Genomic DNA, 17949 nt, shown 5'->3' on the forward strand with positions numbered 1-17949 from the left:
GCGCTACTGACATCTACTGGGCGGAGGCCAGGGATGCTGGTGAATATCCCACAGCACACAGAGTAGCCCCCACTCCAAATAATCATCTGGCCCAATGTCAGTTAGGCTGAGCATAGGAACTCCTGACTCCAAGTAAACAGGAATTCCCTGTCTTCTCCTAGACCTCAGTCTTCCCATCTGTAAAACAGAAATCATGTCATAGTTTCAATAATCAAAAATGAAAAAAATGCACGTGAAAGTTCTTAGCATAGTTTCTGGCATACAGCAGTCAAAAATGTAAGCTCATGTGACCATTATGAAGTGCTTCTATGTCAATATGATTTGGCTTCTTGATTCTAGCTTAAGTCACTTTGGAGAACTGCACATATCTTGGGTGACTCCCCGATATAGTTTGGAGATTTGTCCCAGCCCAAATCTCATGTTGAAATGTGATCCCCAGTGTTGGAGGTGGGGCCTGGTGGGAAGTGTTTGGATCATGGGGCAGATCCCTCATAAATAGCTCTGGCCATCCCCTTGGTGATAAGGAAGCTCTGGCCCGGAGTTCACATGAGATCTGGTCATTTAAAAGTGTGCGGCCCCTCTTACCTCTCTTGTTCCTCATTCTCCCCCACCCACCCCTCCGTGTCTTGCATGCTCTTGCTGTCACCAAGTGACATGCCTGCTCCCCCTTGTCCTTCCATCATGATCATAGGCTTCCTGAGGCCTCCCTAGAAGCTGAGCTGGTGCCAGCCTCAGGCTTCCTGTAAAGCCTGCAGAACCATGAGCCAATTAAACCTCTTTTCTTTATAAATTACCCAGTCTCAGGTATTTCTTCATAGCAATATGATAACAGCCTAACACCCTCCCCAAGAAAAACTGAGCCTAGGATCCCGGGACTACTTGTTTTGGGGCTTAGCTGTCGGGGTGGCCCAGGTAGCTCACGTTCTCCTGCGTAAATGCAGGCCTGTGGTTGTTGCCTTCTTGCACATCCATGTGAACGGTGGCCGTGGATGACAGTGACGGTTCTCCACAGTCCCTGGCTCTGATTAGCAGTGTAAACTGAGGAGCAGTCTATGTGGGGAGGAAAAGGAAAGTTAAGCCCCTCAAATACAGGAAAGGAAAATATTAATAAAGAAATATTCTGTTGAGGAATTTCAATAGCAAATCTAGCCGCAGAGGGTTCTCCACTACAAATGTAGAAGCTAAGCCTGGGGTTCAAGATGGGCCACACATTTCATTTTAAAAAAATAATAAAATCCACATAATCTCATAATCTAAGCACCCGGAGAGTCGTATTTCTCCACTAATGTGATCAACCCGGAAACCAGTTTCATTCAGTAATGGTGTTTGAGAAACGAGGAAGTAAAGGACTTGAGAATTTGGAGTGTTTTCTTCATCCAAATCGACTGCTAACATCTGAAAAATAGGTTGCCCTAGAAAGAATTTTTAAAAATTGTTACTATTGGATAAAGGTAGCCTATCAAACCAGTAAGAGGATGAATTATTTGCTAAATGCCATTGGGGCATATACCAAAATGTGGGAAATGTTTAAATATAAAATAAACTATGGACATACTAGAAAAGATAAAGATGAATATTTAATTAGTTATAAGATCAAGAACTTTCTAATCATGACTGCCAATGCAGAAGACTTACAGGACAAAATTGGTGGATCAGATTACATTTTTAATTTCTGGCAAAAAACTGTGGACAACATTTAAAAGAAAATGATAAAGCAGGAAAATATATTTGAAACCTACATGGCAGGCAGATATTCTTAATATAGACTGCAGAGGTTAAAATCAAGAAAAATGACAAACACGCTAACGGAAAAATGAAGAAAAGAAAGGAAAACGCAACTGATAGAACATGGAAATGGCCAAGAAACGTAGCAAAATGTTCAAGCACATAGTTATCAAAGACCAACAACACGCCAGGCACCTTCATGGATTGTGGGCAGGTAAGCAAATGAGGACCCTTACATTGTATGTGCAGTGCGAACCAGCAAGTCTATGCTTCTGAATTCATGCTAAGTAAATAATGCTTGATTGGGACACAGATTTAGCTTAAATTTCATCATTGAAATATATTTTATAAAAATAACAGAAAGTGGCAAAAAACATAAATGTTCAACAATAGGAGATCGGCCAAATACTTTAAAGCACATCCATAAAATATTACACACCAGGGTATTTTAGAAAAATATCAGGTTACAAACAGTAAAATTGCACCTTTAGAGAGGAAATTTATAAATATGCACATGTGAAAAAGCACACCAAACATGTGTATTTACTATATACGCATATACAATGCGTACTATGATAAAGATGAAAAAATGTATATATATACAAATACACATTTGTAATTATACATAAAAATGTGTGAATGCATACACATATATAATTTTAACATACAGCATGTGTATACGCACACACAGAAAATGCAAAGAAAAATGCTGAAAGAATACAAACTAAAACACTAATGGTTGTTATCTCTCATGGGTAACATTAAAGATGCTTTCTTTTTCAGTCTTCTCATTTCTTGGAATTTTTTGGAGAGATGATTATACAAAAAAATGGTTTTTGTTATTAAAATAAATCCACATTCTAGTAAGAGTAGGTTGGGTTTAAGAATGCACAGTATCTGTAACTCGGAGGCTATAGATGTGATCGTGTTGCCATTTTATAGACAAAAAATGTGCAGAGATATGCAGAAGCTCATCACCCAGCTCTTTCTCCCTCACTGCATGTGGCTCTATTTTTAGAATGGCGTTTACATATCAACCCTTCCCACTGATGTAATTCCCACATCATTTTATTGCCGATACAAAACGAGGCTTACAGACCTCAAAGCATTTCACTCAGATCCAAGGCCTGCGACCTTTGAGATGTGAACAGTAAAAACTCTCCCTGAAGATGACTAGGATCAAGCTCCTCATCAATATTAATGAAAAGGAACAGAGCAGAGACAGAAGGAAGCCCGGAAGCCCCCCGGCCGCACACACCTGCAGACTGGTTTTCTTGCACAGTGATGTTGAATTCCTTCTCTGGAAACTGGGGTGCATGATCATTCACACCACTGACCCTAATGTTGAAAATCAAGGATTTATCCAGTTTTTCCTGTTGAGCGCTCCACAACATCACAATAAACCTAGGAAGCAGAGAGCTGTAAAAATCCTGCAGAACCATTTACTTGATGACACTCTAATAAAATAACTGTTATCCTAATTATGTGTTTACATCTGTCTCCTCCTCTAGACTGAGAGTTCCGAAGGGCAGGAATCAGACTGCCCTCATTTACCAAGTACACCAGAGAGCAAGCACAGTACAGGCACAGACTAGGTGTTCAGCAAATGTGTAGAACAAGCCAATGCTCTGGCTTGGAAAAAAATGATCAGTTATTATTAGGTTCAAATCTCAGTCTCTCCACTGGGTAAACACATGCAGGTTGCTAGTGAGCCTCCGTTTCTACAACCTATCAGTATTGTCATAAGAAATAAATATATTAATTGAATATTACTGAAACATCACAGAGAGCAGACAGTTAAAGATTTTTGGGAAAGTGAACATTTACAGTAACTAGCACAGCTACTGACATGCTATGTTTTTAAATGGCCACTGCAGTTACTTCTGTACTTAGATAAGAAAAGTCAGTCCATGTCAAATATGCATGTGTGAAGTCTTTCACTTCAAATGGTCTCAAATCAATTGTTTAAGCTTCTGCCTTAAGAAATTTTAAAAAGACATCATAATAAACCCAAACAAACAGAAAGTGATAGTAAAGGTAAGTGCATATATCAATAAAATGGAAAACAACAAAACAATAGAGAAAGTCATGTAACCAAAAGCAATTCTTTGAAATGATCAATAAAATGAATAAACCTCTAGGGGGACTGATGAAGGAAAATAAGGAAGTGGAGAGAATTATCAATAACAAGAATGAAAGAAAGGATATCACTAGAGATTCTACATATATTAGAAGAAGAATAAGGAATAGTACGACCAAGTTTATGCCAATGAATTCAGCAACTTAAATGAAATGGATCAAATTCTTAATAAAGAAAAACTACCAAAACTTTATCAAGAAGAAACAGAAAACCTGCATAGTCCTATATATTTTTTTAAAGTGAAATTTATAGTTTAAAATCTTTCAAGAAATAAAAACAAAAAACTCCAGGCCCAGATGACTTCAATGATAAATTCTAGCAAAATATGAAAGAAGAAAGAGCAATTTAACAGTCTCTTCCAAAAAATATAAAAGGTAGAAAAACTTCTCAACTGACTATATGAGACTAACATTACCATAATACCAAGTCAAATTTTTGTAAATTACAGGGAAAACTACAGCACAATATCGCTCATGAATCTAGAGTTAAAAGTTCTCAACAAAATACTAACAAATAGTACCCAGAAATATATTAAAAGGATAGCACATTATGACCAAATGAGGTTTACCCTGAGAATTTTAGGCTGATTCAACTTTCGAAAATCAATTTCAGCAATGTCACAAGATACAATCTATAAAAATCAGCTATATTTCTATAAATCAGCAATGAATAATTAGAAATAAAAATTTTTAAACAGCCCCATTTATAAATCTAAAATATGTATAGGATCTATTTAGTGAAAATGTTAAAACACTGATGAAAGAAATCAAAGAAGACCTCACTGAATGAAAAGATATACGTGTTTACAGACTGAAAGACTCAGTCTTGCCGAGATGACAGTTCTTTCCAAATTGACCTATAAAGTCAGCACGATCCCAATCAAAAGACTAGCAGAATATTTTAGAGATATCAACAAGCTGATCTGAAAATTACATGGAAAGGCAAAGAAATGTGAATACCCAAAATCATTTTGAAAAAGAAACACAAAGTTAGAGGACTCACACTATATAATTTCAAGATTTAATATAAAAATACAGTAATCCAGAGAGTATAGTATTGATGAAAAGATAAATATATACATCACTGAAACAGAATAGATAGTTTAGAAATAGGCCCACACAAGTATGGTTGATTGATTTTTGAGAATAGTACAAAGTCTAGCCTTTTCAACACATGATTCTGAAACAATTAGATGTTCACAAGCAAAAAAAAAAAAAAAGAACCTGGGTCTATATCTCACACTTTAGACAAAAATTAATTCAAAATGGATCACAGACCTACATGTAAAACATAAAACTATAAAACTTTTAGTAAAAAAAGGAGAAAATCTTGATGACAATGTGTTAGATAACAACACCAAAAACATGATCCAGAAGAGAAAATATTGATGAATTGGATTTTATCAAAATGTAATAACTTTTGCTCCGTAAGAAATGTTGTTAAAAGAATGAAAAGACAACAGTATGAATGAGAAGACAAAAATGAAAAGACAATTGCCTGAGAGAAAATAGTTGCATTTCATATGCTGACAAAGGATTTGTATTCAAAACTCAATAAGAAAACAAACAATATATGGCCGGGCGTGGTGGCTCATGCCTGTAATCCCAGCACTTTGGGAGGCCGAGTCGGGTGGATCACCTGAGGTCAGGAGTTTAAGACCAGCCCGGCCAACATGTCAAAACCCACTCTCTACTAAAAAAATTACAAAAATTAGCCAGGCATGGTGGCAGGCACCTGTAATCCCAGCTACTCGGGAGGCCGAGGCATGAGAATTGCTTGAACCCAGAAGGTGGAGGTTGCAGTGAACTGAGACTGCGCCATTGCACTCCAGCCTGGGAGACAAGAAAGAAAGTCCATCTAAAAAAAAAAAAAAAAAAAAGACAACAAACAATACAATTTAAAAATGGGCAAAAGGTTTGAACAGACAGGTCTCTAAAAAAAGAGATACAGATGATAAATAAGTCATCATTTGTCACAGGGAAATCCACATTAAAACTGCAATGAGATATCACTACACACCTTTTAGAACAGCTAAACTGAAAAAAACCTGACAATACCAAGTGCAGCCAAAGACGCAGAGCAATCAGAATTCTTATACATTTCTAATGAGAATGAAAAATTGTTCAGTTATTCTGAGAAATCGTTTGGGAATTGCTTATCAAGTTAAACATACACTTACGTGATCCAACTAAGCCACTCCTAGGTATCTGCCTACAATAAATGAAAACTGACGTTCACATAAAAACCATATGTGGGCCAGATACGGTGGCTCACACCTGTAATCCCAGCACTTTGGGAGGCTGAGGCAGGTGGATCACCTGAGGTCAGGAGTTCAAGACCAGCCTGGCCCACATGGTGAAACGCTGTCTCTACTAAAAATATAAAAATTAGCCAGGTGTGGTGGTGGGTGCCTGTAATCCCAGCTGCTTGGGAGACTAAGGCAGAAGAATTGCTTGAATCCAGGAGGCTGAGGTTGCAGTAAGCTGAGATTGCACCATTGCACTCCAGCCTGGGCGACAACAGTGAAACTCTATCTTAAAAAAAAAAAAAATGCATAGCAGCTTTATCATCACCACAATTGAAAAGAATCCAAGCACGCTTTAGTTTTATAAAGTGCGAAGCAAGATACTACTCATCAATGAAACAGAACAAACTCGGCCAGGCACGGTGGCTCACACCTGTAATCCCAGCACTTTGGGAGGCCTAGGTGGGCAGATCACGAGGCCAGGAGATCGAGGCCATTCTGACCAACATGGTGAAACCCCGTCTCTACTAAAACACAAAAAATTAGCCTTGTGTGGTGGCGGGTGCCTGTAGTCCCAGCTACTTGGGAGGCTGAGGCAGGAGAATTGCTTGAACCTGGGAGGTGGAGGTTGCAGTGAGCCAGGATCGCACCACTGCATTCCATCCTGGCAACAGAACAAGACTCCATCTCAGAAAAAAAAAAAAAAAAAAGAAGAAGAAGAAGAAACTCTTGATGCACACAACAACATGGATGAATATAAGATTCATTATGTGAGGTGAAAAAAATCTAGACTTAAAACGCCATGTATTGTGTGACTCCATTTCTGTGATGTTCTAAACAAGGTAAATGTATTGGGAGGGAGAAGAAATGAGTGGTTTCCAGGGGTTAAGGGTTGAAGGAGGGTTTGTCAAAACTCTTAGAGCTATACATCAAGAGATACAAATCTTACCGTACATAAGTTTTCTAAATACATTTTTAAAAGTAAAATACACATAAATTTGGAAGGAATAAAGGCAGTTAAGGGTTCTCAGGTCATTATATTGTCAAAGAAGTTATTTAAAACTTTATATCAAATCTAATAAGTGAAAAATGAATGTTGTAATTTCTCTGTAATTATTTTCTCCTTCTGTGGAATTAGACCAAAGGGAAAAGTTGTGGGTGGGGTGAGATTTTTCATATATTGTATAAAATTTTGTAAGAAGCCCTATTAATTTTATAAAAAGTAAATATAAGATCGGGCGTGGTGGCTTACACCTGTAATCCCAGCACCTTGGGAGGCCGAGGTGGGGGTCCACCTGAGGTCAGGAGTTCAAGACCAGCCTGGCCAACGTGGTGAAACCCCATCTTTACAAAAAGGCAAAAATTAGCCAGGCATGATGGTGGGTACCTGTAATCCCACTACTCAGGAGGCTGAGGTGGGAGAATCACTTGAACCTGGGAGGTAGAGGTTGCAGTGAGCCGAGATCACGCCGTTGCACTCCAGCCTGGGTGACAGAGCAAGACTTCATCTCAAAAAAAAAAAAAAAAAAAAAAGTAAGTATAAATAATAGGAACTCTCATTTATTGCTGGTGAGAATGCAAAATGATGCAGCCACTTTGGGAGACAGTTTGGCAGTTTCTTACAAAGCTAAATTTACTCTTGCTACACAACGCAGCTATCACCCTCCCAAATGTGTTGAATACGTATATGCACCCAACAACCTGCACACACATGTTTACAGCAGCTTTATTCATGATTGTCAAACTCTGGAAGCTACCAAGATGTTTCTCAGTAGGTGAATAGGTAAATAAGCTGTGTCCATCCACACAATAGAGCATTATACAATGAAAAAAAGGCCTGGAGGAACTTTAAATGGATATTGCCAAGTGAAAGCAGCCAGTCTGAAAGGGCTACATAGTGTATGATTCCAACTATATAACCTTCTGGAAAAGGCAAAAGTGGGGAGACAGTAAAAAGACCAGTGGTTGCCAGGGGTTCTGGGGGTAGGGAGGGGTGAATGGGCAGAGCCCAGAGAGTTTTTAGAGCAGTGAAACTATTCTATATGACACTATCATGGTGGACACATTTGTCGAAACCCGTGAAATGTAAGATGCCAAGAATGAAGCCTAATGTAAACTATGGGTTTTGGTTAATAGTCATGTAAAATACTGGCTCAAGAACTATAGCAAATGTAGCACATATATTATAGCAAATGCACACACTACTGCTAAATGTTCATAATGGGGGAACCTGAAGGGAGGGGGTGGGGGGAGGGGAGGATGGGAACTGTGCTTTCTGCTCTGTGCTTCTGTCAATCTAAAACTGCTCTAAAACATAAAGTCCATTAATTTGAAAAATATGATGTCCCTACTTACAGAATAAATATATACATCTTAATAAAATATAATAAATATGAACTATAATAAAATACATACATGTGTATTTTAAATAAATATACATATTTTTAAAAGCAAGTCGAATCAGACTTGCTCCTGAATCTCTCATTGCTCTAGTATAAATGGTGCTTTTGTTTGCTGAAGGCTGAAAAGGCTGTGGGCAAAGGCAGGAGTTCAGAGTCGCAGAAAAGGGAGCGGGAAAGGGCATGGATCCTGGCACGAGGGTGGTCCAGGCAGAGGCCTGTTCTGCAGTGAGACCACTGGATTCTCAAGGACCAACTGGTCACCAGGTACAGTACCCTGCTTGGGGTAAAAAGGTTCATTGCAGAAGCATGGCTGCCAGCTTCGGCCAGGCCCAGGGCAGACTCACCAGCACCAGCCCTTCCTGTAGATGGCCTCCTTTCATCCCCGCGGAAGCCCTGGAGGAAGGCACCCTTGCTGTCCAGCTCTGCACCATGGAGAGACTAAGTGACTATTTCACCTTCAGCTTGGAAGTAGAGTAGCCCACATTCAAGTCCAGTCAGGGATCAAGACTGCACCTTCCACCGATTCTTCCTCACTTCACTCCATGGCTACTCAGTGCCCAGAGTCGGTGGCCCTCCCAGGGGGCCTCTAAGGGCCTTGAAAGCTCTAGGCAACACTTCTCCATCCCCTTCCTCGGGAGCCTAAATGTCTTTACCTCTGTATTGTTTCACATGACTGCTTGAGCCCCCTTTCCCTGCAGACTTACGGCTCTCTGCTCAGCTTCCATCACCGTGGTCCCACCAGGTATCCCAGAACAGCAGCCCCCACGTCTACCGCAGGTCAGCGCTCCTCCTCCCCCACAGTAGGACTGAGGGAGGCTTCAGGGCTTCTACCACTGAGCTAGTCCGCTTCAGGGACTCCAGCATACATTTTTAAATTTTTGTGCAAATAAATCGGCTTTCTCCCACACCATCTCTACATTCTCCTCCATAATTTATGACTGTGCTGGCAACTCTTGGCTCCTTAATCACCCTGACTTCTGGCTGTAAAACTGTGCCAACTGTACTCCTTCCATTTTAAAAAAAGAACCACTTGTGCGTTTTATGTTTATAATTTTTTATTTCACTTATTATCCTAAAGCTACGTATGAGACCTTTAGTTCCATAAGATGCCTGAGAAACATGAGTGCTGTTTATTCTTTGGCAAGATGCTAAGAATTTCTAGGGATTCGGGTTACAATGGAGAAAAGAAATGTCATGGACATTTTCTGCACTTGGAAAGTGTTTCCCGCCTTTTGTTACAGCCTCAAGATTTATACCTTTGGATAAACAAACCATGGTGCATTAACTTGATGCATCACCATGTGGCTATTTGAAATTACAGGCACAAGATCTATGGCCTTACACGCAAATGAGCACATAGGAACACCTTCGGGACCAAATGCACAACACAAAATCGCTAATGCGCAGGTTAGATTGTGTGGTGAAAAAAATTAACCAATATTTATTTTGAGAAATATAAAAAGATGGGTTTTGGGGTAGCTTTGTATTCTACAAAAATGAGCATATTTTGATATAAATAGATGAGGTCCATACACAGAAAAAAATTAAAACTTTTTCTGTTGCTGTCCTCTGTCTTAAATCTTACAGTAATTCTTGTAACTGCTTTCTTATAGACGCATGGAGTTAATAAATGTTAGCCTCCCCCACACCACCCCCGAACACAATTTTGCTTTTGGCTGGTTTTAGAGACGCCATCAGGATGCTCAAGAGTAAAGAAGTGCTACTAGAATGTCTTTTTGCCACTACATCAGGCTTACTTGATTTTTAATAATGTACTATCTTGATGGACTGCCAAAGCCAACAATAAATGTTCTCTTACAGGAGCGGACGGTTAAGCTAGGATGCTCAGTTTGTGTAGTGTTTAGGACATGTCCTAATTTATAGGACATGGCTTATGCCACCCTTCCTGGTGGTAATCCTTCTCATTGGACCATTTCATACGCTCCTAAATAGTGTGTAAGCCCCTGGCTGTTCGTTTCCTGTGGCTGTTGTAGCAAAATACCACAGACCCCATGGCTTCCACTAGAAACTTATTCTCTCACAGTTCTGGAGGCTAGAGCTGAAATGGAGGAGTCAGCAGCGTTGGTTCTTCTGGAGGCTCTGAGGGAAAGACTATTCCCTGCCTCTCCTGGCTTCGAGTGGTTGCTAGCAAACCTCGATGTTCCTTGGCATCACTCTAATCTCTGCCTCCACTTTCACCCGGCATTCTCCTCTGTGTCTGTCTCTGTGTCAAAGATTCTCTCTTCTTCTAAAAATACTGGTCACTGGGTTATGGCCCACCCTAATCCAGTATGACCTCATTTTAACTTGATTACGCCTACAAAGACCCTATATCCAAATAAGGTCACAGGGGTAGGAACCATGAGTTAGGACTTGAACATGTCTTTTTGGGAGACACAATTTAACTCACAACACCCAGCAAAGCCGAGGCTACATTTTACTGTGCTTGTTCACTCATTTACTCCTTCATCTAACATGATTAAGGGAGAACCTATTATGTGAGGACCCCTGATCTTGACCCTGGGGCAATGGCAGACTTTCCCCAAAGTCAAGAATAAGGCAGAGTCTCTCCCCTCTTAGAATGTAAGTTTTAAGAGCGGAGATCAGCATGCTAATGGAGGAGATCAACTATCAACAGAGAATTAAACACGATGTTCACATTTCAGGTGATGAGTGGTGTTGAGAAGAAAATAAAACAGGGTAATGAGATGGAGAGCGATGGGCAAGATTGGGGCATGTCTCAGAATCTCCACCCTGTATCTTTCCTTGTGGAAGTTTGTAGTTAAATGAGAGGGCCACGGATCAAATAAGTACATAAATCAATATTAAAAGACAACTGCGATCAACGTTTGGGGGATCAGAACGTGGATTTGGCCTAGGCAGGGAGCTCCATGCATAGGGCCCTGAAAACCTGACATAACAGAACTAATGGGGATGCTATGTGTCTCCCCCCACCCCACGCTGTCACTTTTTGCTCTAAATGGCGCCTAGGATCTATCTGTGATGCGCCAAGCATTTCCAACTCAACTTCGAGTTTCAGGAAATGCTGTTAGATATTTGGCTTTAGCATTATCAGCTTTTAGACACGAAGTCCCATATTAGACATTATGAATGCCAACCCTTAATACATCATTTAAAATGTTAAAAGCATCGTTCACAAAAATGTTCTCCTATTCTGTGGGTTGTCTGTTTACTTGATAGTTTCTTTTGCATCTGAAAAAGATCTAATATCTAGCATCTATAAGGAACCTAAACAAAATTACAAGAAAAAAACCCATTAAAAAGTGGACAAAAGACATAAACACTTTTCAAAAGAAGATATACTTGTGGCCAGTAAGCATATGAAAAAAAGCTCAACATCACTGATTGTTAGAGAAATGAAAATTAAAACCACAATGAGATACCATCTCACACCAGTCAGAATGGCTGTTATTAAAAAGTCAAAAAACAACAGATGCTGGTGAGGTTGCAGAAAAAAAGGGAGCATGTATATACTGTTGGTGGGAGTGTAAATTACTTCAACCATTGTGGAAGACAGTGTGGTGATTCCTCAAAGAGCTAAAAACAGAAATATTATTCAACCCAGCAATCCCATTACTGGGTATATACCCAAAGGAATTTAAATCATTCTACCATAAAGACATGCATGGGTATGTTCATTGCAGCAGGATTCACAGTAGCAAAGACATGAAATCAACCTAAATGCCTATCAATGGTAGAATGGATAATGAAAATATGGTACATATACACCATGGAATACTATGCAGCCATAAAAAAGAATGAGATTATGTCCTTTGCAGGAACATGGATGGAGCTGGAGGCCATTATCCTTAGCAAACTAACACAGGAACAAAAAACCAATACTGCATGTTCTCACTTATAAATAGGAGCTAAATGATGAGAACACATGGACACACAGAAGGAAACAGACACTGGAGTCTCTCAGAGGGTGAAGGGTGGGAAGAGGGAGAGGATCAGGAAAACTAGTGGGTACTAGGCTTAATGCCTGAATGATGAAATAATCTGTACACCAAACCCTCATTTTACAAGTTTACCTATGTAACAAACCTGTACATGAACTTAAAATGAAAGTTAAAAAAATTATAATAATAAAAGGAAAGGAAAAAATAAAATATTGAAAGCAAACAAGCAACAACAACAAGTGGGCACTGAATGTTTGGTTCCATCCTTCACAGACCATGACCATCACTAGGTCCTCCCTACTCGATGTGTGGAAGCCCGAGGAACAGCAGCATGGGCATCACCTGGAGCTTGCTAGACATGCAGGCTTTCAGGCTTCACCCTGACCACTACAACAGAATCTGCTTTTTTACCAAGATCCCTAGGTGATCTGTTTGCTCATTAAAGATTGAGAGGTGCTATCTCAGGGTCTCCTTATGACTACTCTTCTTTTTAACAGGCACTGTTAAAAGTCCTTCTTTTTAACAGACACTGTGAATTCTGCACAGAAGGGAGGCATGCATTCATATGGATAAGGAAGACCTAGAGAGTCATCTTTGCATGTTCACTGGAGTTTTAGAAGAATTTTCACCTATTTAAAAATTAGAGATTCAGAGCCTATTAGTGAGTTAAGGGTATATCTTTTATTGTATATATAAGTATTTTGAGATCACTGGAGAAAAGCTTCATATATAACTTTTCTTGAATGTTAATCAACGTCTTTCCACTCTGAAAGAGTTAATGAACAAATGTACAGCCAAGCATGCCTGAGAACCAAGCCCAGTTCCCAGCAGCTCCATTCCACTGAAGTCAAAATAGAACAACGTTTGACTACCTAAGGACTTCCTACGATGTTAGACGAGCAATGTGATACATGGTTTAGGGCTTTTTTCTTTGTAATTTCCTTTCCTAGTTTAGAACCTGAATTTCAACTTCATAGTAAACCACAGTGTTGCAGTGATGAAATCGTAAAGAACACCTGCACTCACAATACGACATTGTCAACAGGTATGCAATTGCTCATGCATCAGTCATTGGGTAACCCATTGGGTCTGTTATGGCTTGTCTCCATATTTCAGAAGTCACTCATCAAAAAATAAATTAGCCCATTTTATAAACATTCTATGACCCTATCCCCAAATGCTTTCAGATATCCCGATCATGCTAGGACACTGGTCATTAGAATAAAGACCTATAGCAGCTCACATCGATTGCAGAAATCATTACAAAGCCAAAGTCCACAACTCTAAAAGAAGATTACAACAGTCTCAGGCATACTCGTAAAGCTTGTCACAAGGCATAATTTCTCAATCTCCTGGAACCTGGCACATAGTCAGCTTAAATAATGCTTACCAAATACAACAGTCTTGCAAGAGCTTTTAAATCCGAGCTTAGAATATATCAAATTTTAGATACCGTGAAAGACGGTGTCATTTCTCGATCAACAGGGCGGTGAACATATATCTTTCCATTCTCATGGTCTTCTAGAGAAAACAAACCAATCTCTGGATATTCATCCACACCAGGTCCACTGATTAGATACATTAGTGACATGTTATGAGACATATTATTGAACAGCTGGAAGGAGGAAAAATGGAAAGAAGAAAAAAGGAGGAAGAGAATAAGCCACTGTGATAATCAAGTATCAAGGCTAAGAATCAATGGCATCTTTAAGAAATTATACCCAGCAATGGCACATCTGCCAAAGAAATAAACAGATGGGCTGAGATGCAGGAACAATGATGTTAAACTAACTGTTAGCTGCAGTTTGGTCTGTAACAGTGAAAATTTGGAAATAGCATACATGTTCATCAACATGAAAAAAATATAATGATACTTCCTTCACATAGCATGGGGTACTCTATAACCTTTAAAGATGTATTTACATTGCCAAGGAAAGACAAGCAGGACACATCGCTAAACAAGAAAGGCAAGCAGAACAACACACCAAGTGTGATCTCATTTCTTTGGTGCAGATTCACATCAGAAAATCTGTAGAGAAATATCTTGAACCACACATACCAATTTATTAATATCAATTATCCCTTGAAGGAAAGAGAAGTAGTGATAACACAACTAACATTTAGAAAGAGCTTAGAATGAGTGGGCCTACAATATGCCTTGCTTGCCTTAACCTATTTAATCTTTAAAACATCTCTGAAATGTAGGCAGTATCATTGACCACGTTGTACAGATGAGGACACGTTAAAAATCTCTAACTTACCCAGTAAGGACGTGGTGCAGTAGGAATGTGAACCCACTCACTCCCCCTGACTCTTAGGCATATACACTTTTAACCACTGAGACTTGAAAACTTTCTGTACTCTTTATGTTTGTTTTTAACAGTAGGCATGCACTATTTCTTTTTTCTAAGAATCATAGAATGTCACAGCTATAGCAGAGCTTAATCAGTACTTAATTCAAAGGCCCATTGGTACTAGGAAGGTAGTGGAAATAAGCAACATGAGCCTGGAGTAAAGATTCTACTATTCCAATACCATGTGACTTCTTCAAGGCAGTGCTCGCCCTCAGCATGCGGGAGGCAATAGGGAGTGGTGGAAACTGGTATTCTGAGTAACTCAAGCCCCACCTAATTGTTGTCATGTGGGTTCTTTGTGGACAGAACTTTCCATTTTTAAAAAGTCTCTAGAAGGGCAAAATTTTTAAGACAATCTCCCTATTTATTTATTTATTTTTGAGACGGAGTCTCACTGTCGCCCAGGCTGGAGTGCAGTGGTGCGATCTTGGCTCACTGCAAGCTCCGCCTCCCGGGTTCATGCCATTCTCCTGCCTCAGCCTCCCGAGTAGCTGGGACGATAGGCACCTGCCACCATGCCTGGCTAATTTTTTGTATTTTTAGTAGAGACAGGATTTCACCATGCTGGCCAGGATGGGCTCGATCTCCTGATCTCGTGATCTGCCCGCCTCAGCCTCCCAAAGTGCTGGGATTACAGGCATGAGCCACCGTGCCTGGCCGACAATCTCCCTGTTTTTAAATAATATTAAAAAAAAAAAAAGCCTCTGCATGGGCCAAATAAAGCAGACCTGTCAGTTGGAATTAACCACCCTGTTGCTGTATGAGATTCTCATCAGACACTCACATGGAGAAGTGACTCTCTCAAAGTCACATACCCAGGTAGAGTTACAGTGAGTTCTAGAACCCAGGCATCCTGAACCCCAGGCCAGTGCTCTTTCTGCTCTACTTCACTCCCTGGTCTCACTACCACATAACCTTTCAAGACTTAATCTTCCTGGCAAAAGGGGCGTGCTTACTCAGAGGGCATGAGGGGGTCATTCCTTAAGAGTAGGCACCTTACCTCACCAATGAGTTTGGGAAAGGGTCCCGGGTCTTCCTCCTCCAGCTCCAAGGTGGTGATCACCCATCTTCTCTTGGATTGCCGTAGAGGCTCGTAGCTCTTTGCCTGGAACTTATAGTGACAATGGTGACAATGAGGATGGCAGTGATGCTCACAGCCAGGATTTATCACACCCTTACTTCATGTAAAGGCCCTGTGCTGACACTTGGCCTGCATTCTCTCATCCCCACAACAGCCACCTAAGCTTGGAAAATCCAAGTGCCTGTCTTCTTAGTAGCTGTAGAGTCATCTCTAACCATGGGGCAGATGCCGTCCAATGATTTGACATGGTTCTTGAGATAATTTTAGGAGTCATCCAGACATAGCATTAAAGACGACTGTCTGCTATGTGCCAATGGCTGTCCTATAGTAGACATGCAAACAGTTGTTGAGAGTTTTCCCACTTCCATTTATCGCTCAATCTTCCTGAAATTATTGATGATTAGGTGCTGATAGACTTTTAATGCATCTCTGTCTATGAATATCCCTTTTAACAAACGTGCAGACATGTACACAAAGAGAAAGAGAGTGACTTAGACTCAGATCTTGGGCTCAGATATTTGTCAGGTAAGAGAATATATGAAATTTAAAGCATTGTTTTGTTTGCATTATATATTTTCACAGTTACCGTCTATTATAAGTGAAGCTGGTTTCTAGCCACATTAATTTTACCAACAAAAAGTTCTTTTTTTAAAAAATTACTTAATGATAAAGTGAATTGACCAAGAGAACAATACCAAGTAAATAATCACAACGTGGCATGAGGATATGGCAAAACCTCACAGTGGTAGGTGCATGACTGCTGCAATGGAAAATATTAACTTCAATATATTTTAATTCCATAAAGAATAAAATGATGTGGACAAACCTCCAAGCTTATGGTGTATAGTTGAATTTTGATGTTCGCAGGCTGCTCATATTCTAATTAGACATAAAAGCATCATCTGCAACTCTCTGGCAGTCCCTCAAGATTCTAAAAGGCCACATGAATTTACCATTTTATTTTCTGCAAACCAAACATTGGCAGGGCACTAAAGAACTCCAAGCTGCAATTCTGTCTCTAAGTCAAGTGTAGAGACTGATTTTATATATTAAGAAACTGACTTCCAAACCTCACCTTTGTTTGCTTAGTAAGATCATCTGTTTCCTGTTGGACACTGTCAACGATACTGACCTTAAAAATAAAAATAATGTTAGTTAGTAGAGAATATACTTATCAGAATCACATGGAAACCGCCTGGAGTTGCATAAATCTAGAATTAGAAATGACAAAAACAGAACTTCTGTACTTAGTTTTGGTAAATAGAATTTCTTATCCTCTACATCTTAATTCATGATTGCCACTTATCTTCTCTAACTATAGGAGAAATAATGAAAAGAATTCTGATTTATTATTACCAATGGTGGGGAGACGTTTAAAATCATAAAATACTACTGTTAGTTAACAAAGCAGGAAGTAGAACTCGTTTATTCAGGATGAGCACAGATGTATTTATATGTACACATGTAAAATAACACCAAATATTAATTGGCAATGAGGTTTAAGTGGGCTTTTCTTTTTTTTTTTTGTCCCTTGTTTCTAAGACATTATTTACAATAATTAATAAAATAATAGACATGGCACTTTACATTTACATAATGACTTAGAGTGATAATACTTATTTATAATTTATATCTCAACAATCCTTTCTCTTCCTCCAAAAAATACATGTACAAGACTGTTGAAATAGAAAGAGATAAGTTGGCCAGGCATGGTGGCTCACGCCTGTAATCCCAGCACTTTGGGAGGCCAAGGCAGGTGGATCACCTGAGGTCAGGAGTTCGAGGCCAATCTGACCAATACGATGAAACCCCCTCTCTACTAAAAATACAAAAATTAGCTGGCCATGGTGGCACGCGTCTGTAATCCCAGTTACTCGGGAGGCTGAGACAGGAGAATCGCTTGAACCTGGGAGGCAGAGGTTGCAGTGAGATTTGATTACACCACTGCACTCCAGCCTGGGTGACAGAGAAAGACTCCATCTGAGAAGAAAGAAAGAAGGAATGAAGGAAGGAAGGAAGGAAGGAAGGAAGGAAGAAAGAAAGAAAGAAAGAAAGAAAGAAAGAAAGAAAGAAAGAAAG

The 17949-nt window shown here is 39.7% G+C and overlaps 1 protein-coding gene across 1 annotated transcript in view; it reads right to left on the minus strand.

The window, feature by feature from the left end:
• LOC116463293 (cadherin-like protein 26) overlaps positions 1-17949 on the minus strand; it is a 45947-nt gene that overhangs the window by 6057 nt on the left and 21941 nt on the right. The window contains exons 2-4 of the mRNA XM_058434553.1: positions 16946-17002; positions 15790-15900; positions 922-1050 (exon numbers count right to left, since the gene is read on the minus strand). Of these exons, the coding sequence (XP_058290536.1) occupies positions 922-1050; positions 15790-15900; positions 16946-17002 (297 nt within the window). The remainder of the gene's footprint in view (positions 1-921; positions 1051-15789; positions 15901-16945; positions 17003-17949) is intronic.

This window comes from Hylobates moloch, unplaced genomic scaffold (assembly GCF_009828535.3).
Source record: "Hylobates moloch isolate HMO894 unplaced genomic scaffold, HMol_V3 SCAFFOLD_32, whole genome shotgun sequence".
NCBI classification, from domain to species: domain Eukaryota; kingdom Metazoa; phylum Chordata; class Mammalia; order Primates; family Hylobatidae; genus Hylobates; species Hylobates moloch.